General features: G+C 32.6%; 4 protein-coding genes across 7 annotated transcripts; 3 read left to right on the top strand and 1 right to left on the bottom strand.

Moving 5' to 3' along the window:
• Positions 1–740: 740 nt before the first annotated feature.
• On the top strand, positions 741–4,622 carry LOC108463853 (phragmoplastin DRP1E). The gene is made up of 15 exons (XM_017763815.2): positions 741–1,095; positions 1,186–1,249; positions 1,333–1,440; positions 1,611–1,712; positions 1,786–1,836; positions 1,937–1,998; positions 2,171–2,261; positions 2,370–2,434; positions 2,557–2,751; positions 2,835–2,954; positions 3,035–3,105; positions 3,347–3,572; positions 3,658–3,708; positions 3,786–4,157; positions 4,250–4,622. Exons 1-15 carry the CDS (start codon positions 955–957, stop codon positions 4,376–4,378), a joined length of 1,848 nt encoding a protein of 615 aa, XP_017619304.1. The 5' UTR covers positions 741–954; the 3' UTR covers positions 4,379–4,622.
• A 2,837-nt stretch (positions 4,623–7,459) lies between these two features.
• On the top strand, positions 7,460–11,081 carry LOC108463854 (UMP-CMP kinase 3-like). 2 transcript variants are annotated; one of them, XM_017763818.2, is made up of 10 exons: positions 7,460–7,620; positions 8,506–8,570; positions 8,663–8,714; positions 8,821–8,938; positions 9,854–10,010; positions 10,096–10,176; positions 10,274–10,381; positions 10,466–10,537; positions 10,625–10,684; positions 10,760–11,081. In XM_017763818.2, the coding sequence occupies exons 2-9, from the start codon at positions 8,544–8,546 to the stop codon at positions 10,634–10,636; spliced, it is 627 nt and encodes a 208-aa protein (XP_017619307.1). In that variant the 5' UTR covers positions 7,460–7,620; positions 8,506–8,543; the 3' UTR covers positions 10,637–10,684; positions 10,760–11,081. The 2 variants fall into 2 exon arrangements, with proteins under 2 accessions (XP_017619307.1, XP_052880308.1); XM_053024348.1 differs by lacking the exon at positions 7,460–7,620 and adding an exon at positions 7,671–7,727.
• Positions 11,082–14,810: 3,729 nt separating this feature from the next.
• Positions 14,811–18,908, top strand: LOC108462416 (protein PIN-LIKES 3-like). 3 transcript variants are annotated; one of them, XM_053024346.1, is made up of 12 exons: positions 14,811–15,000; positions 15,073–15,123; positions 15,254–15,415; positions 15,486–15,565; positions 15,654–15,778; positions 15,889–16,010; positions 16,430–16,609; positions 16,752–16,844; positions 16,986–17,086; positions 17,623–17,675; positions 17,945–18,130; positions 18,552–18,908. In XM_053024346.1, exons 3-12 carry the CDS (start codon positions 15,281–15,283, stop codon positions 18,674–18,676), a joined length of 1,200 nt encoding a protein of 399 aa, XP_052880306.1. In that variant the 5' UTR covers positions 14,811–15,000; positions 15,073–15,123; positions 15,254–15,280; the 3' UTR covers positions 18,677–18,908. The 3 variants fall into 3 exon arrangements, with proteins under 3 accessions (XP_052880306.1, XP_017617853.1, XP_052880307.1); XM_017762364.2 differs by lacking the exon at positions 15,073–15,123; XM_053024347.1 differs by lacking the exons at positions 15,073–15,123; positions 15,254–15,415; positions 15,486–15,565.
• Positions 18,909–19,359: 451 nt separating this feature from the next.
• On the bottom strand, positions 19,360–21,962 carry LOC108464481 (WD-40 repeat-containing protein MSI1). The gene is made up of 4 exons (XM_017764799.2): positions 20,928–21,962; positions 20,150–20,274; positions 19,933–20,028; positions 19,360–19,830 (listed from the first exon to the last, which is right to left on the bottom strand). Exons 1-4 carry the CDS (start codon positions 21,750–21,752, stop codon positions 19,602–19,604), a joined length of 1,275 nt encoding a protein of 424 aa, XP_017620288.1. The 5' UTR covers positions 21,753–21,962; the 3' UTR covers positions 19,360–19,601.
• Positions 21,963–26,090: the final 4,128 nt, after the last annotated feature.

Here is a 26,090-nt window from a genome sequence, read left to right as displayed (position 1 = left end):
TTCTAGGCCCTTCGGTTGGGCCAGTCTTTTTTTGAAATTTCAAATTTCAAAAATCCCAACGCGTAGAAAGGGTAGCACTGTAGCATTTCTTTTATTTAAGATAAGATGTACTGTTTACAAATTTATTTAAACTTTTATGTTAAATTAATTAGTGTGATGTTTTAAAATAAAAATATTCACTTAATAGTAAATAATTATAAAAATAATTTTAATAAGAGTTAATTAAATAAATTTTAAAACGTTTAAATTATATTCTTAAACTAATGATGTTATATTAATCAGTCCTTCTAATATTAAAACTAATAAATCATGTTTAAAATCCTGTACAAATATTTTTTAACATAAAAATAAAGTAAAATTGGAAAAATGAGAGAAAACCATAAAATAAAGATTTTTACGACATTTATTTTTACAATATTCATTTTTTAAGTTTTTATTTTAAATTATGTTACATAAGATTTAATATCTTATTGACAATTAAATTAATGATTTTAATAACAGGATAACATTATTAATATAATATCGATAATTTAATGATATAATTAAAATATTTTAAAATTTGAAGATAAATTTAAAATAAAATTATAATTTAAAAATATTTAGTGCAATAATATTTTTTAAATATATTTTAAAAATAAAGATTAAATTTTAAATTTACTGGAAATAAAAACACTTATCACATTTAAAAAAAATTCAATAATAATTAAAACAAAAACAAAAACGGTGCGAAGCGTGACACTATATCTTTAGTTTAGCCGACTCTTGACTACTGTCCGAACACAAACAACTTTGAATTTTATTTTTTATTTAGTTTTTATTTAATTTTCATTTCTTCCTGTTTTTCTCAACCTCATTCACAGCCTATACGAACCCCAAGAGCTCCTCATCTCGTTGTTTTTTACCTTCCATTTGAACTCAAGTTCGTCGTAGTTTTCTACTCTTTAGCCATCAAAGATGACCACCATGGAAAGCTTAATCGGTTTAGTTAACAGGATCCAACGAGCATGTACGGTGCTCGGTGATTACGGTGGCGGCGACAACACTTTCTCTTCCCTTTGGGAAGCTCTTCCTTCCGTTGCCGTCGTCGGTGGTCAGGTATTTCTCTCTTTTTTTTTTATTCCTTGAATAAACGTATTATCCGATCTTCTAATATGAGTTAGGTTTCGCTTTTTGGATTGAGAACAGAGTTCAGGGAAGTCTTCGGTGCTTGAAAGCATAGTCGGACGTGATTTTCTTCCTAGAGGATCAGGTTAGTTAGTTAGATTCCCCTTTGGTTTATAAATTTTTAGTCTCTTAAAATTGAGTAATAGCGATATGTATAATTCTGTGCAGGAATTGTGACGAGACGGCCTTTGGTGTTGCAACTTCATAAGACAGACGAAGGTTCACAAGAGTATGCTGAGTTTCTTCACCTTCCTAAGAGAAGATTCACTGATTTTGGTAATCTTTTTTCTTATTATGTTACTTTTGGATATCTCGAAAATTCGAAATTGCTGGACTTGCCATGGATTTTTAGCTTTATTTGTGCTTGCTAGTTGCTGATTCTGGTTGTATGGATTGTTCCTCATCGGTTAATTTTGAATTTGGAACTTATTTCTTTCTTGGTGCAGGGGCGGTCCGGAATGAAATTCAGGAGGAAACCGATAGAATTACTGGGAAGACTAAACAAATTTCTCCTGTTCCTATTCATCTCAGTATCTACTCTCCAAATGGTTTGTCATCAACATCAATACTCTTATGGTTCAGAGTGATTTAGCTAACATCATATATTCTCTGTTCTCACAGTTGTCAACTTAACCCTGATCGATTTGCCGGGCTTGACAAAAGTTGCTGTCGGTAAGTCTTGTTTTAATTATTATATGTGAATATAACATATTCATTTGTTTTTTTTATCTTGTGTTGCAATTGATGAATGAGAACCATTGTTCTTTTTCAGAGGGACAGCCGGAAACTATAGTTGAAGACATCGAAACCATGGTTAGGTCTTACGTTGAGAAGGTAAGAGCCTCATAGACCTTGGCATTTTTTAAAACAAGAGCTTGGGTTAATATTTATTTTGGGGAATTTGAGCTAAGTTGTTGTCATCTTATATGGTTAAAAAATCCTTGTTAATTGAAACTTCTTGTTTGCGTTCTATATGCATTCTGAATCATCATTATGCTTTTTGTAGCCTAATTGTATCATACTAGCTATATCTCCAGCTAATCAAGATATAGCAACTTCTGATGCTATCAAATTGGCCAGGGAGGTAGACCCCTCTGGTATGTATTAATTATCGTTTCACTAAAGCATTAGCATAGATTCTTATCCATGCAAAGTGTATTTTACTTGGTTTTTTTCATTTACAAAATTGTCTCTTTTATTACCAGGTGACCGGACATTTGGGGTGTTAACTAAGCTTGACCTTATGGACAAAGGGACTAATGCTTTGGATGTGAGTTCTTTCTTTCTCTTTCATTTTTTTATTTACTGTCTTTGAGTATCCCTATTGCTCGTTTTTCCTATAGTTGCTGACTTGATCTTCGAACATGTTTCATTTGCTTTTCCGCTCTTAAGGTTCTTGAAGGAAGATCTTACCGGCTACAGCATCCTTGGGTTGGAATTGTGAACCGTTCTCAGGCTGATATAAACAAAAATGTGGACATGATTGTGGCAAGACGCAAGGAGCGTGAGTATTTTGCCACTAGTCCAGACTATGGCCACTTAGCAAGTAAAATGGGTTCAGAGTATCTTGCAAAACTTCTATCACAGGTTCGCTCTTGAGTACAATTTACTTGGGATTGGCTTCCCAGTCTTGAAGGGCAAATTTCTGACAATGTTGCCCTTGTCTACAGCATTTGGAAAATGTTATTAGGTCTCGGATACCAAGTATCACTTCTTTGATAAACAAAAGCATTGATGAGCTTGAATCAGAAATGGATCATCTTGGCAGGCCTATTGCTCTTGATGCTGGGGTGAGTAGTATACTTTTCCTACTTCTGTACAAGTACAAGCTGCTTTATGCATCGTGTATAATTTTGGTGTTGTATCTCAGGCTCAACTATACACTGTATTGGAAGTTTGTCGTGCATTTGAACGGATATTCAAGGAGCATCTGGATGGAGGGTAAATGCTTCAACTACTACCATTCTTTTTTCTCTCTATTGCTATTTATTGGGAGGTTCTGCCATTTTTCCTTCTCTAGCATGGTTATTGGTCTAAGTCAATTCTCTTCTCATGTTTCAATTATGGTTAACCTAAATCTAACTGATTTAATTTGGATTATCTACACTTTCCATTTTTGCTGCAAGCTATAACAAGCTATAATTGCATAGTCTAATAACTCCTTTGGACATTGATATATTAGGCGACCTGGAGGTGATCGTATTTATGGAGTCTTTGACAACCAGCTACCTGCTGCTTTGAAGAAGCTTCCCTTTGACCGCCATCTTTCTCTGCAAAATGTGAGGAGAGTAGTGTCCGAGGCAGATGGTTATCAACCACACTTGATAGCTCCTGAGCAAGGTTACCGCAGGCTTATTGAAGGGGCATTAAATTATTTTAGGGGCCCAGCTGAAGCTTCTGTGGATGCTGTAAGTTGTCTCTTCAATTATTTCAAGTGGCCAAAGTTTTTTTCTTGTGCTGTGACTTTTAGCTGATGCATTTTTCTTTATGTAGGTTCACTTCGTCTTGAAAGAACTTGTGAGGAAATCTATAGGAGAAACTCAGGTAAAAAGTTTTGAGAAAATTAGTTCATTGATGTCCTTCCAGAGATGAATGTTTATTGATGTTATTTATTATATCAGGAATTGAAACGCTTTCCCACTCTACAAGCTGATATAGCAGCGGCTGCTAATGAGGCCTTGGAGAGGTTCAGAGATGAAAGTAAGAAGACAGTTGTTCGGTTAGTAGACATGGAGTCGTCATATTTAACAGTGGATTTCTTCCGGAAGCTTCCCCAAGAAGTAGAAAATAAAGGAGGAAATCCTCAAGCTCCTGTTACAGATCGGTATGGTGAAGGCCATTTTCGGAGGATAGGGTCAAATGTTTCCTCATATGTCGGTATGGTGTCTGATACACTTAAGAACACAATCCCGAAGGCTGTGGTTTTCTGTCAAGTTAAGGAGGCAAAACAATCTTTACTAGCCCGCTTTTACACACAGCTAGGAAAGAAAGAGGTAGCGTATCACAAGCTTTATCTCACCATTAATGTTTTAAGCAATATTAAGGTTGTCGGTTAACGGGTATTCGCACGTGCATCTGTTTTCAGGGGAAGCAGCTTTCTCAAATGTTAGACGAGGATCCAGCATTGATGGAGAGGAGACAACAGTGTGCTAAAAGGCTTGAATTATATAAGGCGGCGAGGGATGAGATTGATAGCGTATCATGGACACGATGATATTAATTCTGGGAATTAATCTTCATCGACTCGTTTCAACCATATTGAACCGATACGATGCTAGTAAGTAACGCAGAATTCGATTATGTTAATTGTTTGACAGGCTTAAGATTCTTTCTTTATTTCTTCCTTAGATCAATTTTTACTACTGTTGTAGTTTTGTGCTGTATGTATAATTCTCGTCACGTGGAACTGCTGTGTTATATATATATATATTGATTTGTGACACTTTGTTGTGCTTCAAGAGTCTCCTTTTGATTTATTTTCGTTGACACATTATTTTTAGCATGACGTTATAACATTATATAATATATGTATGTGTGTATATATTCCCTAATTGTCATTTCCATCTTACCTTAATTTGATCTTTGACTTTGAAATGACACAATTTGATGATCTTTAATGATCAGTGTTGTCAAATTTCATTTCGGTATCTTCTGTTCCAATCATAAATCAGAATCATGAAGTTTATGTTTCATTTAAGTTGAAACTAACAAATTTCGATGTGTACATATCATTGCTAATATAGGTTTATATTAGGCAAGGTTTTCATGACTGTATTGTCCGCCTACATGTTTCCGGTTCGATTGGTCTGTCTAGTATAATTAAAAAAATTATTAAAAAGTTATAAAAAAATTTTTAAAAAAAATTAGTTCAGTTGATTTATTTGTCGGTTCAATTGGGTTTTACCTCCGATTTGTTTGGTTTATATTGATTCATGCGTCAATTAGTTTAATCCCTAACTGGATGGATTTATTGGTTTTCGTTCCGATTCAAACAAGACCAGTATTAATGCATATTGACTCAAGTCGATTGGTACAAAATTAATAATACTGAATACTTCTGTTTGAATCATAATTAAACATAAAATATAATTATTAAATTAAGTTATAGAATATGTATATATTTATTGTGGAATTAGAAATTATAGTTAACATTTCGTTTGTGAGCATAAGAGTATTTTTAAGCATGTAATTGGTAAATTCGACAGGGTAACACTCTTAAAACAAGAGAAAAAAAAAATCCTTCACGTGAAGGCCAATGACCGCATACAAATCCAGGTGATACAGGCAGAGAACAGAACAGCATGGCAAACACTCTCCTTCACTTTAGCTTCGCTTTGCTTCCCATTTACTACTAAATACATCAATTTGAGCTATTATTGTCTTTTTTTTTTGTCAATTGAGTATTGGCTTAATTGGTATAAGTATTATTGTTTAATGTAAAAATATATGGGTTTAAATGTATTAAAGTGCATGATTCTCTTATTTATGGGTTGAAAAGCGATTATAAATATTTTTAAATATTTTGCAATATAAATCAAATATGATAGAAAATTATAATAAAATTATTCAAAAAAATTATTATTATTATTATTTGATAATTTCAAAAACAAAGGTTATAAGTAAAGGCTTTTAATTGTAAAACAATTTTTTATTTATTTATTAAAAGTGATTTACGCATGTTGAAATTTAAATTAAATTGAATCTAAATAAAATTTAGAAACTTGATAAATTAAACTTTTAAAATTTATATTATTTGTTAATTTTATTTTTTAATTAGATTTTACCTTCAACTTTTCAGAAAAATTAGCTAAAAGGAACTTTTTATATTTTTTGAAATTTAAATTTATTTTATGTTTTTAAATTATTTGTTAACCTGGCATAAAATAAAAATATAATAAGAATCTAAAATATAAATGTATACTTATGCAAATTGTTACGTCAATATCATTAAAAATTAATATTTTAGTCAACATTTTCATTAAAAAATTAGCTCAAAAAATTAAATTAATAAAAATATAAATATTTAAAATTAAATTTATTATTATACTAAAAATACTTCAATTTTCGATGGCAAAATAATATTCCTCGTGTAATGAAGATTTTTCTAAGATCTAGAAATTTCAAAACAAAATATATTCGTGGTATTTCCGCAGAAACTAAACTCATGTCGGCACTCCGCAGGGACCATGTTGAATTTTTATATTTTATATTTAGGTTTTATTAAGTTTTAGTCCCTTTACTATGTTGAAATCAAAATTGTAGTCTTTTATTTTTATGTAATTTGATCTTCAGTTTTTACACAATTTTATTAGCATATCCAAATCAATCATTAAAATTATGGTTTTAATTGTGTAATTAAATAATAATAAAATGGCTAAAATCTGTTATAACTTTATGTTTTTTAATTTGGAATTTAATTTATGTATTTTTATTTTCACGAATTTAGTCTTTTTTATTTTTAAATTTTAAAATTCAAATCTAATTATTAACACTTATTAAATTTTTTGTTAAAATTTTTCGTGTGCCATTTTGAAATAACAAAAAAAATTTACTTGGTAACCATGTAACAAAAATTAACATTGTCATGAACTTGAATTTGACAAAAGAATTTCAACCATGTTAACAGATTGGACTTGTATTTTAAATTTCAAAAATAAAAGACTAAATTTTAAATATACAAAAAATACATGGACTTAAAACATATTTTACCTAATAAGATTTCAGTCATTGCATTAACAATATAGTTATAAAAAGTATATCAAATTATGTTAAATTAAAGTACAATTAACAGCAATATATCATAACTGAGATTAATCCATCAACTGTTGTGTCACAAGCGTAAAATGCGAGTTCGACATGCTCCAAGGGACCTCATGTTGAAGATTGCAGACATTCACCGTAATAATTTGTAGACCTATAAGGATCCCCAGTTTCAATTAAAGCTTTTCTTATTGAGGATATGAAAGTTTTAACTTTCTCTAATCGTTAGTATTGTTATCTTTGTAATCGTTTTTCTTTGGCTGTTTACTTTCATCGAAAAAAATTGAGCACTAGATCGAGTATTATTTTTATTTTCCATAATTTTAAAATATTTTGAATCACATTTTAAATGAATCTGAATAAATAAATTTACACATTTAAATTAATAAAAAAACTTTTTAGACACTTTTTTTGGCATTAAAAGTGGGTGATTGATAAATATGTTTAAATGTATGAATTTGATTGGGTCATATAACGTGTAAGTTTTACGGTACCCAAAGCTTCTTTGTCTAGATCTAGATCCAAACAGGGCAAAGGACAGGCTCATTCAAATGTATTTAAAAGGGCCCCCTTCAATGGTCATCCCAAAATCAAAGGCAAAGGCAAAGGCAGTGGCCATTCACATCACCACACCAATTTTAATTACTTTAACACCTCCTTTCCCTCCTTCCTCCGTTCTTCATTAGAATATTTTAGGTAATTTCTAATATCTGCGTTTAATTATATATATATATTTAAATTTAATCTTCTCTTACGAATTGGATCTGCTCGGATCTGTTCTGATCTGCTCTCCTTTTTGATCTGTGTAATTGAGTTCTTTACCTCATTTTTCATTATAGTTCTTCAAAATTACGTGGAAATTTGAATTCATGAGTCGGATTCCCATGCGAATGCATTTGTAACTTTAGATTTGAATTTAAAGTCGCGTTCTTGTTTTGATCTGTGTGTAATTTGAGTTCTTTAGCTCATTTTTCATTCCAAGTTCTTCAAAATTACGTCGAAATTTGAATTCATGAGTCTGATTTCAATGCGAATGCTTTTGTAAGTTTAGATTTGAATTCAAAATTACGTTCTTTTGATCTGTGTGTAATTGAGTGCTTTACCTCAGTTTTCATCAAAATTCTTCAAATTTACGTGGAAATTTGAATTCATGAGTCCGGTTCCAATGCGAACGCTTTTGTAATTTTAGATTTGAATTCGAAATTGCGTTCTTCTTTTGATCTGTGTGTAATTGAGTTCTTTACCTCATTTTTTCATTCCAAGTTCTTCAAAATTACGCGGAAATTTGAATTCATGAGTCCGATTTCAATGTGAATGCTTTTGTAATTTTAGATTTGAATTCAAAATTACGTTATTCTTTTGATCTGTGTGTAATTGAGTTCTTTACCTCATTTTTCATCAAAGTTCTTCAAATTTACGTTGAAATTTGAATTCATGAGTCCGATTCCAATGCGAATGCTTTTGTAATTCTAGATTTGAATTCAAATTCACGTTCTTCGAGACTTTTGTGTTTTTATTCAGATCTCGTATCTTGTCTATTAAAATTTCTTAGATTTTCTTTTTGTTTCCGTTTTTATGCAGATTTAAACGGACTCGATCCCTAAGCTAGTTTTGTACTAATGGGAACAGTTAGTGTTGCAAACAAGGTAATGAACATTGTGAAAATTATCCTTTTATTTAAACATTGCATTGCTTATTTTTTTCCATTTCAGCTTAGTTAATGATATTATAACTACAGGATATCAATGTTAGCTTAGCTGAAAAAAAGCCTAGAGTTGTTTTTGTTTTGGGTAAGCAAATTCTTCTTGGTAGCTTTAGGCTTTACATTTTCATCCATTTCTTGTTTATAAATGCTTACTGCAACTGAGTTTATTTCCGTTTTTGTGTACTGATCAGGTGGCCCTGGCAGTGGGAAAGGTACCCAATGCGCAAATATAGTCGAACACTTTCATTACACCCATCTCAGTGCTGGAGATCTTCTCCGAGCAGAAATTAAGTCTGGTTCGGAAAATGGGTATGTCATCCATGCCTGCAAAAATTAGACATGCATTGGTTCCTAGCTAACTAGAAAAATATGTTTCTTCTTTGTTTCTTATGATTGAATATAGTTGGTATTGCTCGATGAAAGTACTATAGAGGCCCTTGTACTAGGAGTTGTATTGTATTTTGCCCCTCTACTTGAAAATTGGGTAAATTAGTCTTTGTACTTTAGATCGAAGAGAAAATTGGCCCTTTTATTGTAAATTTCATCCATTTCTATTGTTAAAAACTAATCCCTGTATGTCGACATGAGTTATATGTGGCACAGTCATGTCTAGTTATTCCATCAGTCTCGCTAGTTTTTAATAATTAGGATAGATGAAAATTTTAACTAAAAGGACTACTTTGCTCTTTGATTTAACTTATAAGGACTAATTTGCTCATTTTTTGAGTAAAGGTGGCAAAATTATCTGACACAAGTATAGGAGTTTCTATGGTACTTTTACCGAGATCTGTTCGATTTTCTAGTATAGGATTTTGCATTGAACTTGAGTGGGGTTTCTATCCTCAGCTCTTGAAATTAGATGAATAAATATTATCAGATCTGTTCAACTTTCTAAGATAGGATGTGTTTGTTGAATATGATTGGCGTTTTACCCTCAACTAATTGAAAATTTCTAGGTTTGCTCTCTATTCCCCTGCATTGTTAGATAAGCCTTTTGCATACTCTGTTCTGGTTTCTAAATTCTGAAGAGCTTCCTCTTTGTTAGGGGCAGAAGTGGGTGCTCGCTCATGTACTAATCTAGTTGTCTGCAATTTTGTTTTAGAATAGTTGTTTCAATTTGAACCTTTCAGATACAGAGAATGTAATTTGTCATTTGGACCATTTTCCACATGTTGCCTTTTTCTGCACGATCATATTTAACACGTGTTATCGACTGTTCCACAGAACCATGATTCAGAACATGATCAAAGAAGGAAAGATTGTTCCTTCCGAGGTCACAATTAAGCTTCTCCAGAAAGCAATGCTGGAAAGTGATAATGACAAGTTCCTTATCGATGGTTTTCCTCGTAATGAAGAAAACCGTGCAGCATTTGAAGCTGTTGTAAGTTTGGTGGTTCTGTATTCACGTAATCTTCTCAGCGTTATTTATTTAGGTTTAACATGGTGAAATTTTGGTGGTTCTGCAGACAAAAATCGAGCCAGAATTTGTCCTGTTTTTCAATTGCCCTGAAGAAGAGATGGAGAAGCGTCTTCTGAGTAGGAACCAGGTTATCTATATGATTTACATTAGAAGATTTCTGTTTCTTTTTTGTCTTGTGTATTTTATGTTTGTTTAAACCACTTATCCTTGTCTCCTTAATGAAGGGAAGAGAAGATGATAACATCGAAACAATAAGGAAACGATTCAACGTGTTTCTCGAATCCAGCCTTCCTGTAATCGAGCACTATAAGGCCAAGGAAAAAGTTCGAGAGGTAATATTCCGTCGGAACCATTTGGTTTGTACTAGTTGATTAGCATAGTTACCTCAACTTAAAGTGTTACGTTTTGACGTTTAGATTGAAGCTGCAAAGCCCATAGGAGAGGTGTTTGAGGCCGTTAAAGTTGTCTTCACCCCAAAAGCTGAAAAGGTAAAAAAAAGTATCGGTTTTTCCCTTCTTACGCTCGAAAACAATCGTACATCTTCCACTCATGGCCGATATGCTTTGCACATACAGGTTGTTGCCTAGGCCGGGTTTGCAAACTCTACCAGTGATTAATTAGCATATTCATTTGAGGTGAAATTTTTATCTGTAAATTACATAGTTTTACTCTTGTTTAACAAGCAACTCATACAATAGTCTTTGGTGCAGGTTAAATATGTCACAGTTTGGTGCACATCATTACTGTATTCTTAATAATTTGGAAGTTTTTTTTTTTTTTGTATCACATAGTATTTGGTTTATTTTTGTTATTATTATTACATGATATGTCATGATGAAAATTCATACATTTATATTCTTGTTATGGTATTTTCTGATATTCACAATAAACCCCCAAAGTCTTCTATTGTTGTTGACATGATATTCTTATTCTTTGTTTAACCAAGCTATGTGGCCTTCCCTTCTTTGTTGTATCTTAATTGGTCAAAGAACTGTTAAACTTTGCAATAATAATTATATCTTTTAAAAATAACTCTGTATGAGAATAATGCTTCAAACTTATTTATGTGAATGACGTAATTTAAAAAAAATGATATAAAGCTATGAAATATTTAAATTAAACCATGAATTATAAAATGTTATATTAATAAATAAGCTTTTTCACGAATTGGTGCATGATAGCGAAATAGACGGCTTTTTTACTGAAATAAATTTAAAAAAAAATTATTTATCAAAATAGGTTGTCAGCCCGATTATATACGAAAATGGGGTGTTATTTTCATTCGCGCCTATCTGACAGGCGCGAATGATTATTTTATATTAAATTTTTTTTATTTTTTTAAATAAAATATATTTTTTATTTTCGAAACAGTAATCGAGCCTTTCTTTGAGGCGCGACTAATCGAACCTTTCTTTGAGTCACAAATGATGGGGCTCACATTTTTCATGTGTTATTAAAATGAATACTTTATCTAGATGAAGTATGTATTAGCAGATTTACTAATATGATTATATATATTTACGCATGTATCACATTACAAAAAAAAATTTAAATACTTATACCTAATAAAACATATATCTCATTACAATAATAGTTATTTTCTAAATAACATATTGTTTTATAATTTTATTTCTTATTTAATATTTTAATTTAATTTTAATAATGCATACTTTACGTGGATGAAGTATGTATTAGCAAATTCACTAATATGATTATATATATATATATTTACGCATGTATCACATTACAAAAACAAAATTTTAAATACTTATACCTAATAAAACCGAGTATTAAAACAAGTTTATAATATTACCAACTTTCATCTACTATATAATCCACAAGTTTGCCTTAAATATTAATGTCCACATCTTTCATGTGTTATTAAAATGCATACTTTATCCGGATGGAGTATGTATTAGCAAATTGTAATATTTAAGGCAAACTTGTGGATTATATAGTCGATGAAAGTTGGTAATATTATAAAGTTATTTTAATACTCGCTTTTATTGATATAAGTATTTAAAATTTTATTTTGTAATGTGATACATGTAAAAATATATATATATATATATAATAATATTAGTGAATTAGTACATACTTCATCCGTAAAGTATGCATTATTAAAATTAAATTAAAATATTAAATAAAAATAAAATTATAAAACAATATGTTATTTAGAAAATAACTATTATTGTAATGAAATACATGTTTTATTAGGTATAAGTATTTAAATTTTATTTTGTAATGTGATACATGCGTATATATATATATATATATTTATAATCATATTAGTGGATTTGCTAATACATACTTCATCCAAGTAAAGTATGCATTTTAATAACACATGAAAAATGTGGGTCTCACCATTTGTGCCTCAAAGAAAGGTTCGATTAATCGCGCCTCTCAGGTAGGCGCAATTACTATTCTAAAAATGAAAAAAATAATATTTTATTTAAAAAAACAAAAAAATAATATAAAATAATTATTCGCGCCTGTCAAATAGGCACGAATGAAAAAAACACCTCATTTTCGTATATAATCGGGCTAACAATCTATTTTGATAAATAATTTTTTTTAATTTATTTTAGTAAAAAAGCCCAAAATAGATATTAGTAAAGTGGTAGGGGTTGGTGGCTGTTTTCTGCAGCTTCCATTCCCTCTTTCCCTATAAAACCATCAAACAAACCCTAACCCTAAGCAGCCAACCGTTCAAAGGCCAATGAAGTCCCACCAGCCGCTTCTTCCTCTGAAGAAGAAGATGAGGAAGACTCCAAAACCCAATCTACTCCGTTGAACCAACAGAGCCCGCCACCCAGAAAGCCAGCTAAACGGCCTGGGGAGTCGGAGTTGGATGCCAATGAAGCGAAACGACCCAAGAAGAAGGTTGGGGAAGAAGGGATGGCGACTGCACCTGTTGTGGAGGAGGTGAAAAAGGCGAAACGCCACAAATCTCATCTTTTCCCCAAATCTTTTTAAGTCCATGAACAACATGTTTGTGTTGTCTAAACAGATTTGGGGCAAAGACGGGATTAGTGGGAAAGTCGAGTCTTCAACTGCACCGACAAAAAAAATTGACGATGCGGTGCCAATAGAGGTTGATAAGGTGGTGTCTCAAGAGTTTCGGTAGTTCGCTTGATGAGAGATTTGGTGTCTCTGACATCAAGTGGAAGTTGTAAACCATGCTGCACCGTCTTTTTTCAAGCTTCTGGTTTTACAGTTCCAAGTTCATGGTTTGCCGACCCTTTGTTTTTACTCTCTTTAACATGCATGTCTCACTCTCTGTCTGGTCGTTGCTGCTCTGATGTCTTACTCTCGGTCTGCGGTTGACTATGCAGTTGAAAAGTTCGGTACACCCGAAATCATGGTCAACAACGCCGGATTATTAAGTCCACCGTATAATGATATGCTCAATTACGTATTATCTGATTTCGAGAATGAAACCTGCTGCTATAATTATGATCGCACATGAACAGGGTTCAATGATTTGAACCTGTAGTGTTTCAATTTAAAATTTTGAATAAGAGAAGTCTAAATTATATGGTTTTGATAAAAGTTTATCTTTTTACAATTAAATGATAAATTTATATAGATAAATTTTTACTTATTAAGTTAAAAGATAAAATCGTTAAGTATATTATTTATGTAGTTAAAATATCGGTCCATATAAATTTAATATTCAGTATAAATAATAGGATTTGTTAACTCAATTTGATGACTTGATCCATTTTGAAAAAAATTCAAATTAATTTTGATTGTTAAAATATGATTTATCAACTTAATTAACTTGAAATTTTTGAACTCGATTCGATTTGAGCGAATGTTTACTCCTAATTTATATATAATCAATAGTGAAAAATGTTTTCAATTTACCTGCAATTAAATCATTTGGAATGATAAATTAGTACGTTGAATTATTGTATCAAAAAATCATTTTATATTTATAAATTTTAGATTTTATATTAAAAGTTTAAATTATTATACGATGATGTGGCACAATATCATAATGTCACGTCATTATATCTTAACATAAATTAAGTGTAGCACTAATAAGAACAAAATAATGTTTAGGGGCTAAGTTTGAAAAAGTTACAAAATTCGAAGACTAAATGTTGTTTTATCTCAATTCTAAATATAAAATTATTGTTTTTAAAGCGGGATTAAAATAGATAGAGTATTAATCTGAAATAAAAGAATGAATAAATTAAACCGAATTTTTAAAAATAATTTATTTAATTGAATCAAACTGAAATTTGATCGATTAGATCATCGATTTGGTCAACAGTAATCAATGTGAATGTAAAAAGTGTTCTCCTTGGGATAAAACATGCTTCTGCAAAAGCACATGGTTATAGGTGGCCTAGTACCTCATGCATATATACAGGCTCTACACATGTTGTTTTAGGCCTTACAAGCAATGTTGTAGCTGAGTTAGGCAAATACGGGATACGAGTGAATTGTGTTTCTCCCTTTGCCGTTGCAATGGAATTGGCCTTTGCTCACTTGGACGAGGACGAAAGAACCGACGATTCGTGCTTTCTTCTGTAAAAAACACAACCTTGAGTAGACCACCAACCTCTAATTATTCTACCCACCCTTCCCCAAAACTTACCATATCTATCCAAACTCATCCAAATAGCCCACCAACCTCTAATTGTTCATGCAATCAATCCAAAAAGAAAAGATTTTAGTAAAGTTCAAATTTTAAGGATCACAAAAGCACATGGTTTAAATGTGGGGATTGAAATAAAAAGGACTGGTGGTTGAGGAAAAATTGATTGTTGGGTCATGGTGTCTTTTTCCTCTTTTATCAAAAAATAAATTATTATCCAACATGAGTCCTTCCTAACACAAACAAAGATTTCCCTTCAGTTAACAATCTTTTTAAGGAAATTTGTTGTTCTTCCCACTAGGATGCAAAGATTCAATCACAACATTCCCTTACTATTTTGAGGTAAGAAAAATGGCTATGTTATCACATATTTTGCTAGTTTTTATAATAATCATTTTCATTATGATGTTGCAGCTTTTCATGCTCTTGACTGCAATACTTTCCATAGCTACTTGAAGTACCTAAGTATGTTTTCCGATATGAGTATGAAGTATGGTTCTTTAAGTATACTTGTACTGGATATATCCGTGTGCAACATTCTGAGTCCGAATAACATAGCTTATATTCGAACCTGAAAATGGGTTTTCCTTTGTAGGACTGAATTTCTTGGCAAATTACTGTAATGGAGTTACTGAGATTGTTCATTACATCAGTGATACCAGTTATAAAAGTACTACTGGTTCTTGCTGTTGGTTCGTTCCTTGCAACTGAAAGTGTTGATCTTTTGGGACCAAATGCAAGGCAAAATTTGAATAATGTTAGTTTGAATTTGTGTATATATATATTATATAGACAAAGGACTAATGATAACAAATTTATATGAGCAGCTGGTATTCTATGTTTTTTTGCCTGCTCTGATCGGTTGCAGGATTGCCAATACGATCATGGTCAAGAGTGTAGAGACCTTGTGAGTTCGTTTTATGTTCATTTTCAGCGTATATGAGACGAATTCAAAGTATATCATCCGATTCATTTGACAAGTATATCATTTTTAGGTGGTTTATGCCAGTAAACATCTTTATCTCGTGTGCCATCGGTTCGTTACTCGGTTATATACTTGTAAAGATTACAAAAACTCCTCCACACCTAAAGGGACTAGTAATCGCTTGCTCGTCTGCAGGTAACATGATTTCTTCAGTACATTGTGTTCCACCATGTTTTTCACTTGCATCTTTGGCATCGTTGACCCGAAGTTTGAATACAAGGCTTATGTGTTTGATATTTTCACAGCTAATTTGGGGAACATGCTTATGATCATACTACCAGCTCTCTGCGAAGAAACGAATAGTCCATTCGGAGATTCATCCACCTGCTCTGCGTATGGAGAGGCTTATGCTTCGCTTTCACTAGCGGTATCATCCGTTCTACTCTTGCTCCATGAATGTGTAAACGAAGAAATGTATAATAAGACATGTTTGTGAGTAAATGTTTGATGTCTCTCAATGCCTGCCTCGATTTCGTGTCTAATGCATCTTTTTTGTTTCTCCCTTTTGAATGCATTGCCATAGTTTTTCGAGGACACATGCCTTTTGCCTTGAACTAAAAGGCAGAACAAGTCCCGAGGGTCAAAAGATCTTGATCTAACCTTCGAATTCGAAATGCTGGTATGCTGCATGTCAATTTGATTTACAGCATAGAACTTGTTGCATGAACACACTATATAAACAATTTCTTACGTCACAAGTCATTGAAAATTATACGAAACGAAAGAAAAGGAAACCAATGTAATTCGTATACTAACGACCTTGTAATTTTGTTGTTAATCATACAGGCGCAAGCAATTTATGTCTGGTCCATATTGTATTCTATAATGCGGACGTCTGCAAACAGCATAGTTAAAGAAACTGCGGAAATACTCTCGGAGACGTCGGCAGAGCCTCTACTTGTTTCACACAGTAGCTCCGAGGACAATATATATCAAGTTGACTTACCTGATGAAGGGAATCAAAGGGTATATTTCCACCATTGAATACAAATATCTCCACTCTTATCGAACAATATATGTGTCTGCATTTGACGATAATCGAAGCTTTGCTTGAGGCTTAAGCTTTGTTCAAATACTAAATATTTTTTTTCAAATGACTTGTTCTTAGATGTCAACTTTTGGAAAGATGAAGCAGTGTTTTATGACTACTATTAGAAGCAAGAGCTTGAAGATGATTTTCACACCGGCTACGATCGCCGCGGTAGGCATTCACTGCCTTCGTTAATTGTTCAATTTCAGAATATTGTATGCACCTCTTTTGTTTTGCATTTTAGTCATATGCCATAGAAGGTAGCTTTAGAGCTTAAACTAAGTGATATGTTTTGGTGCTTTGATTTTATAGATTGTTGGGTTCATTGTTGGAATAGTCTCTCCATTTAGAAAGGCATTGGTTGATGATAGTGCCCCTTTTCATGTCATCTACAGTTCCATTGATTTGATAGGGTAAGTATATAGAAATCCTAACACATGCTCTTATTTTCTCCTTATCTTGAGACTGGTTTATATCTACCCACTTTTTACCTCTACTTTTTTGTTCACGTTGGTACATGAACTCATAAATTTAAGTCCGTTTTGGTATTGAACTTGAATTCTATCAAGATCTGATGACATGACACTTTGAAATCGTGTCATGCCATCATTTGAAAATTTTAAAATTGGAGCTAGCTCAGGGTGCCATGTTATGAAAATTTGATGGAATCCAAGCTCAAGGACCAAAATGAATTTGTTGCTAAGTTTAGATACCAAAAAAGACCTAATTACCAAGTTTAGGAACTAAAAAGTTATATTAACCCATTAAACTACTTGGCAAGGTTCCTGTGCTATAGGAATAGTAGCAACTAGCAAATTAATCCTTTTATAAACTACTTGAAATGTACACAGTAAATTGCTTTACTTTTGTAGCAGAGGGATTAATTTGCTCTTCATTCTATAGTACAGGGACCTGATAAGTAATTTGATCATGTATTGATGATATGCAGAGAGGCAGGAATCCCATCCATGACATTGGTAGTGGGAGCAAATCTTCTTAAAGGTAAATTGCTTAAAAAAAAAGGTTTAATTGGGTAACATATTATGAATCAGGTTATCAGTTCAAGTTTAATTGGTTTAAATGATTTAATTATATAAATTATTAAAAATATTATAAAAAATGTATATATTAAAAATTGATCCAATCAATTCATACCGATTGACGGTTCAATTAATCTAAATTTTTTTCTAAATCAATATCCTGACTAATTCATAGTCCAATTAACCAATAAGTCTGATTTAACCATGACGTTGACGTATATGATTGTACAGGCTTGAAAGGGTCAGCAGTGAAAACATCCCTCCTTTTAGGGATTCTTATAATAAGGAGCATTTTGTTGCCTGTAAGTGGCATTGCTGTTGTTAAAGCTGCAATGCATTTCGGCTTGGTGGGGTCTTATTCCTTGTATCAGTTCACTCTCTTGCTGCAGTATGCCATTCCACCAGCCATGAACATAGGTATTCACTACACATACATCCTTTTTACTAAGAATCAGATTGCAATTTTGCTCACTCTACTAAAAAATAGGTAAATGAGCTATTGTATGTTAGAGTAAATTAGTCATTATGTTAAAATTTTATCCATTTGTACTGTTAAGAATTGATTCTTGTATGTCACTATTAGGTACATATAACATGCCATGTGCAATTGTCTGTTATTCTGTCAGTCACGTTAATTTTTAATAGTAAAAGTAGATGAAATTTTTTACAAAAATGAACAATTTGCTTGTTGATCTAATGTATAGGGAATAAATTACTCATTGTTTTAGTAAAAGGAACAAAATGCAATCTCACTCCTAGTATAGGGACCTCCATAATACTTTTATCATACATACATAGATATGGGTAGCTAATGCTTAAAGAGTATATGTTGTTGCAGGAACCATTCTCCAGATGATAGGAACAGGAGAGGCTGAGTTTTCAGTGGTAATGCTATGGAATTATGTTGTAGCAGCATTCTCTCTTACACTCTGGACAGCCTTCTACATGTGGCTTGTTACTTAATTTAAACAACCTTTTCATCTTTGATTCTCTAGGGCATCCCCAATTTGTGATTCATATTATATTGTAACCATTCAAAGCAGTAGAGACATGATTTCGTTATCTCTGCTTCTCTTTCCAATTCATAATCATCAAAACAAAGAGTTCTTTCCATGTAATGATTCATAACTGTGGCTTTTTTCATCAAATTTTGATTTTTATTTAGATAACATGAAAAAATTACTGTTAAAAACAACTCTATTATTACTTTCAAAGTCGATATTAAACAATTTGATCCCTAAAAAAATTAAAACTTTTAATCCTTATCAGTTTAGAATGCGAATAAATCATGTGTTAATATTCTCCATCAATTATACATTTTTTTGGTGAAAAAATTATACATGATTAGATTGATATAACAATAAACTTAAGCTTGATATTTATGTGAATGTTGACAGAATATATAAATATTATGCTAAATTTGTTAAATGAGACCAAATTGACAAAATATATAAACTTTGTAAAGCTGAACTTCTTATTATACAAATAAAAATATGTACAATGGGCAATGGACAAAAATCATTAACACTAGGACTATTATCCTTAGTTACTCACTTTAGATATTGACAAGCTAAATTATTCTGATATTGTTTTTTTGAGAGGGATCAATTTGTTCAATATCAAAATTAAAAGGGGCCAAAGAAGTATTTTTACCAAAAAATCATATAGGTGAAAGAAGAGATATGCTAATAAATCGTGAAATACAATACATGTATTTTAATATCAGTACAGTTAAGGGCATGGGATCAAACACCGATTCACTCAGGGAATAAAAGAGTTGAGAGCAAGGCTATAAAACATAACTAAATTTACTCCTAAATTTTGTCAACCTCCCAGGCTAACCCAATTTGGTTCTTCTCCCCTCAAAGTTGGGGGAAAAAAAGTAGATTTAAGAACCTTTGGCAGATTCATCTCCCGGTACATCGTCCTCGTCGTGGTAGATATTCTCCGCCATTTGCCATATTTGAAGGATGTTATCTTCAGCTACACTAGCTATAACCCAATCTTCACATGGATTCCATGAAAAATCAGATATTTTACTAGTGTGTCCCCCGTGAATGAATAGCAACTCAGGTGGACCATCTTCGGCATCTTCGGGTGTTTGTTCTTCATCGATCCTGCATTAAGAAGATTCGAATTGCGATAATATTGTTGAATATAGTGGTTTCAAAAGAGATTCACTTGGAAAACTGAGCATAATTTGGCAATGAGTTACTGACCTGCTGAGATCCCATACCATGAGCCTTCTGCCAAGACAACAGGATGCTAAGATAGTCTCATTCTTCGGATTCCACCCGACTTGGAAAACTTCTTCCCTGTTGCACACAATCACGGAATTAAGTTCATGAATACATTATTAAAATATCTCCAGGAATTCCACAAATGGATTAAGTATCCAAAAAGAGAAAATACGAATAATTCACAAATCCTTCTTACTTGTGGCTATCAAAGGTGTGGAGTGCAGTACTGATCTTGCGAAGATCGAATAACTTAACTGTCTTATCGGTAGAACCGGTTGCAACAACCCACTCATTAAAGGGATTGAAAGCTAAGCAGTTGACCTAATAACACGAAAACAATAAATATCAAACAACAAAATGTGCCAAACTCACAAATTAGTATCACACTTAAACGACTTGCTAGCATTTCCAATCAAAGCATATACAAACTAAAATTCAGTATAAGTATTGCCCCCTTTACTAAAAAAAATTGGGCAAATTAGTCTCTATATTTTAGATCAAATAGCAAATTGGTCATTTTTGTTAAAGATTTCATCCATTTCTACTGTTAAAAAATGGTGTGACTAATAGAATAACTAGATAGTTACACGTAGCGGGCCACATGTACCTCGTGCAAATGTACAAAGACCAGTTTTTAATAATAAAAATGGAAAGAATTTTTAACAAAGGACCATTCTGCTCTTTGATCTAATGTACAAAAACTAATTTGCTTGACAAAATGCAATCTAACTACTAGTACAAGAACCTCCATGATACTTCTACCCTGAAATTCTACTGTACTCATCTGAATTATAACTAAACAATTAGCACAACAAGTTTATATGTTGTTGTTTTGATCACTTTCTATCACATTAATGAGCGAATTTTCCAAAATCAGCTAATTCATAATTGTTCATTACAAAAGCTTAAACTTTTCATATATTTACATATGCACAAAAATTAAATACACAGAATAAAAAGAAAAGATTAGGTACCTCACTCTGGTGAGCAACTACAGATTGGATAGGCTTGGTAACAGAAGGGGTTCTCAAGTCCCAAATAAGTAAATATTGGTCATCCCCAACAGACCCAAACAAGTATTCATGCCTGAGATGCCAGGCAACATCTTCAACAACACCTTCATGAACCTTAAAGATCTGCATAGCATCAAGAGCTTTGTTCTTGGGAGTAGCATTAATATCCCATAAACAAATCTGAGCATCATCAGAACCACTAAGCAAATGACCTTCTTTAAACTTACTCCAAGACAAACCATAACCTTCAGTACTATGACCCCTAAGTCTCAAATCAGGACTACAAGCCCCATCCAAAGGCGGTTTCGAAGGATGTTTACTATAATCAAACACAAAAACCTCAGCACTAACAGTCTTAGTAGCTATAATAAAAGAATTCTGAGGCATATAACGAGCCCTATTAACTTCCCCTTCATGATTGATCTGTTGAATAATCTGAACCTTACCGCTAGCACACCCAAACCCACCGAGGTCAGACCTATCGTGGTCATATTGACGAGCGTCGTTCTCGGAATCTTGGAGAGGGAGCTGGACTTGAGCAAGCATGAGGTAATTGGGTTCGTTTTCAGAGGTGTGAGTACCCAAGATCATCTTTTGAACGGAGTAATCTTTGCCAGCAGGTTCGTCACGGTCGGGGAGCCATTCGACAGTGAGAGAAGGCCATTCAAGGGCATGGGTAATGACGAGATCGTAGAGGAAAGGAGTGTTCTTTTTCCAAATTTTGTACTCTTCGTTGATGAGTCGCTCCTCGATCTCGCCACGCATCTCCTCCTCGTCTTTCCCCATATCTCTCTCTGTCTCTCTCAATTTAGGGATGTGCTGGAAATTTATATTTAGGGTTTTCGTTGGTGTAATTTTACTTGTTTATATCTTTTTTTTCCCCGGTTCCCGCCAAGGGGATTGTTGCATTCACTTTCCAAACCCTAGACTCTCTACATTATTCTCTTTCCCATACTTTCTTCCTTTTTTTTTTTTTTTTAGCTTTTAATTTTAATGAAATTTATTTTTAGTTTTAATTTTTTTGAGACTTAAATTCACAAAATGGTGTTATTGAGGGCTTAGCGTTGTATTTGAATTTGTGTAGAAGAACTGTATTTGATGTGCATATGATATTAAAGTAAATGTGAGTAAAACTCAATTCGATTTAAAAAAATTGAAAAAAAATTAAATTGAATTATTTAATTTATTCGAGTCAACTCGAATAAGTAATTCGAGTTTCAAGTTGAATTTTACAATTCGAATAATAGATTAGTGTAAATACATTTTTGCCTCTGTCAAGATTGAAAATGAACAATTTTGTCTCTCTCAACAAAAATTAAAATAATTTAAAATTTTAAAATATTTTTAAAAATTCTAAAATTTATAAAAAATTCTAAAAAATATATAAAGAGAGTTAAAAATTTTAAAAATTCTAAAATAATATTTGTGAGATCTAAATAAGTTAATTAATAATTTAAGTTTATCATACTAAAATATTTTTTATTTTACTTTGAATTATTTTTCAAATATACATAGTTTTAAATTTATGTGCTCTAATATAGACCCATTTTATGACAACTTTCCATTACCTCTATTTTTGTGCCTTTAGTCGGCCTAGTATTTCCGGCAATTGCAATGGCTTCTTTATCTTTGTATGTTCAAAAAACTAAGATTTTTTAGATTCGATAGGGCCGAGACCAACTCTTATCTATCTTCTTTCAAGACTTAGATGTCATAGATACCTATTTAATAGAATATTATATAACATCCGGCTTCCCCGAATCGAACATAAATGAAAAAGCTCTTCTTATGCACACGTAAACATGGTATAGGGTTAAATAAATTATAGCAGGTGGATCGGTACCGAATAGATGTATGCAATTAAAGTCTATATATCTAGTAGATCCGTATAGGAGATCATATAAAGGGGATGATTTAGATCGAAGCAATTTGATGAATTCCTTCTAAAAGTTCATATTAAAATAGTACTAGTTGATAAGAGTTACTTCAGAAACAAAAAAAATAAAGTAATTTTTTTTGGTTAATATTTTAATTTGTATAAAATGTAACTAGACCAGTTATCTTATAACAAGATTTCAATTTGACATGTTTAAAACAATTTCACTCGATTCGATTCGACTCGACTCGATTTTCATTGCACTTGACTTGATTCGAGAAAATTGCAAATCAAGTTAGGATGATAAAATATGATCCGTCAACTCGATTAACTCAAATATTTTTCAGTCAATTTGACTCAATTCAATCAACAGTCACCCCTTGTCGCGACACTAATGCCAAGATGTTGCAACACTGAGCCTCCATTACCTCAGAGGAGTAAACTTCAACAATAAATAAACTTGGAGTAGTCTGCTGAGGATGTCGCGACACTAGGTATGTTGTGCTTCAACACTGAGCCCAAGGTTGTGACTCCATTACAAATGGTTGAAGTGAAGGAGCCAGGGTCATTATCGAGGATGTCGCAACACCATCTAGTTTGTGTCGTGACATTGAGAACCTTTAAAAGCCAATATTATGCCACTATCGAAGATGCCATGACACCCATTGTAGTCAAACGAGATGAAAATTACTGCATGGATAATTTTGCGTCCGACACCATACACTCCAAGGGCATATTTTTTCAAACTTTAGGGTTGCAATTTGGATGTATTAAAGACATAAAGGAGAAACTTTTTATCATCTTTTTAGCTTATCTTTTATTCTTTTCACGATTTTTAGGTTTAGAGTTTTTTCCTTTCTTAGTTTAGTTAGTTAATAGTCGATAGTTTCTTTACTATAGATATACAATTGATGAGGATAATAAATTGTGGACATTAGCAGTGTATAAAAATAATTAAAATGAAGCTTTGAATGAGCAATAAATTTAATGTTTTACCAATTTAATCAAGATAGGTTTAAATCTAATCTTGTGCATATATATTAAATAAAAATAATATTCTTAAATAATATAACTTATTTTAAATACAAAATAATATTTTTATAATTTTGTAATTAAATTAACGTCGGATTGTGTGACAGCCCAAAATTGACCCTAGTCAGGATGTGGTTTCGGGACCACAAAACCGAGGCATAAAAATAATTTAAAATTTATTTTGATGCCTATGATATGTGTTAATTTGTGTGTGACATTTTTAATGAATTGATTTAGTGTTATAAAGGTGAATTTCACTAGAAAGGACTTGTGTGAAAGAACTTAGAAATGATATAGGCAAATGTTGAAGAGGCCTATTGATGCATGCTAGGAAATGTTGTCCTTGCATGTCAAACTTCCCAAATTTGACTATAGTGGCCGGCCAAGGTAGTTGATGATGGGCAAGGGAAACATGTTTCCAACATGTTTGGTTAGTGAGTTATGTATGAAGAAATAAAATAAGAATTAGCATTAAAGAATGAAAAAAAAAAAAGAAGGATGAGCATGGATGCCCCCCCTTGCCGTGAGTTGTAGAGAAGGAAAGAAAAAAAAAAAAAACTTTGTTCATCCATTTTCTCTTCTTTGGCCGAAAATACTAAGGAAAAAAGGGGAGGATTTTTGCTTCATGCTTGGTTAAGAAAAGAACTAGAAGGAGATTTGGCTACACTTGCATCAATATTAAGGTATGTTTGAGGTGGTGTCATGAGATTCATGCTTGTTTTGGTTGCTAACTTGATGTGCATGTTAGCCATGGTTCAAATCCTTGTTATGCCATGAAAATGGTATTTAGCCAAGGTTGATATTGTGTTGAAACCATTGCATGATAAATATGAAGCTTGCTAATGATGCATGCAAGGATGGAATGACTACTCTTGAAATTCCTTTTTAGTATCCTTGAGTAGGGCATTGAGTCCTTTGTTTAACCATGACAAAAAAAAAAAAAAAGGGTATGGTGTGTGAGGTATTCGCCATGGTATGCTCATGAGCATGGTTTATGCTTCTTGCATGATAGTTAAAATTTGTGTTTTGGGTGGTTATGGACACCTTGAAATTGACCTTGCACCTATATGTGTATATATGTTTGCACATGATGTTTTGGTTAGAAGTAAATGATAAATGTGTTTGTTTAAAGAAGAAATCATTGGAGAATATTTGTAAAATTGCAAGTATATTCGGCTATTAGGGTGAGTGTGTAGGTGATGTTGAATCAAGTTTTTGGTGCATATTCGGTTATGTGTATAATCGACCAAGGGGGGGTGATTAATGAGAATGGTTGCCGAATGTACAAGCATACATATGCATGTGTAGTTGAATTATGAATGTTTTAGCAAGATGGCTAAACTAGTTGATTTATTGATTAAGCTCAAGGAGTTAAAGAAGGAGAATCAAGCAAGGGAAAGACGAAGGTCATCGAGTAGTCGACTTGGAATTATTTGCCCAACACGAGGTAAGTCTCCAAGAAATGACCCTACACGAATTATGTGAAATGATTATCGAATTATGTGTGTATGAGTATTTGAATGATACCCGGGCTAAGTTCCTGAAGACGATTATGCTAGTGATATGTTTGTGTTTGAGCCTTAGTAACGAAAATGGAATATGGATGTGTAATGATTATTGATGTATGTGTGCATCCGGGCTAAGTCCCGAAGACGATTATGCTAGTGATATGTTTGTGTTTGAGCCTTAGTAACGAAAATGGAATATGGATGTGTAATGATTATTGATGTATGTGTGCATCCGGGCTAAGTCCCGAAGACGATTATGCTAGTGATATGTTTGTGTTTGAGCATTAGTAACGAAAATGGAATATGGATGTGTAATGATTATTGATGTATGTGTGCATCCGGGCTAAGTCCCGAAGACATTTATACTAGTAATTATATCCGGGTTAAGACCCGAAGGCAATTGTGCTAGTGACTACGTCCGGGCTAAGATCCGAAGGCATTCGTGCAAGTTGTTAAATCCGGGCTAACACCCGAAGGCATTTGTGCAAGTCGTTACATCCGGGCTAAGACCCGAAGGCATTCGTGCATGTGGTTATATCCGGTTGTATTCCGAAGAAGCTTGGGCTGAAGGTGAGCGTTGGTTGCTGTAATAAATTTAATTAGTATGCTCGAAAAGCCCAAAGAATAAGGTATGCTTATATGTGCATTGGAAAAGTCGATATGTTTGAGTAACATTCGTTCAATCGACTAACGAATTTTCAGCTATTG

Source organism: Gossypium arboreum, chromosome 13 (genome assembly GCF_025698485.1).
Source record: "Gossypium arboreum isolate Shixiya-1 chromosome 13, ASM2569848v2, whole genome shotgun sequence".
In the NCBI taxonomy this organism is placed as follows: Eukaryota; Viridiplantae; Streptophyta; class Magnoliopsida; order Malvales; family Malvaceae; genus Gossypium; species Gossypium arboreum.
This window is presented reverse-complemented; position numbering and strand designations above follow the sequence as displayed.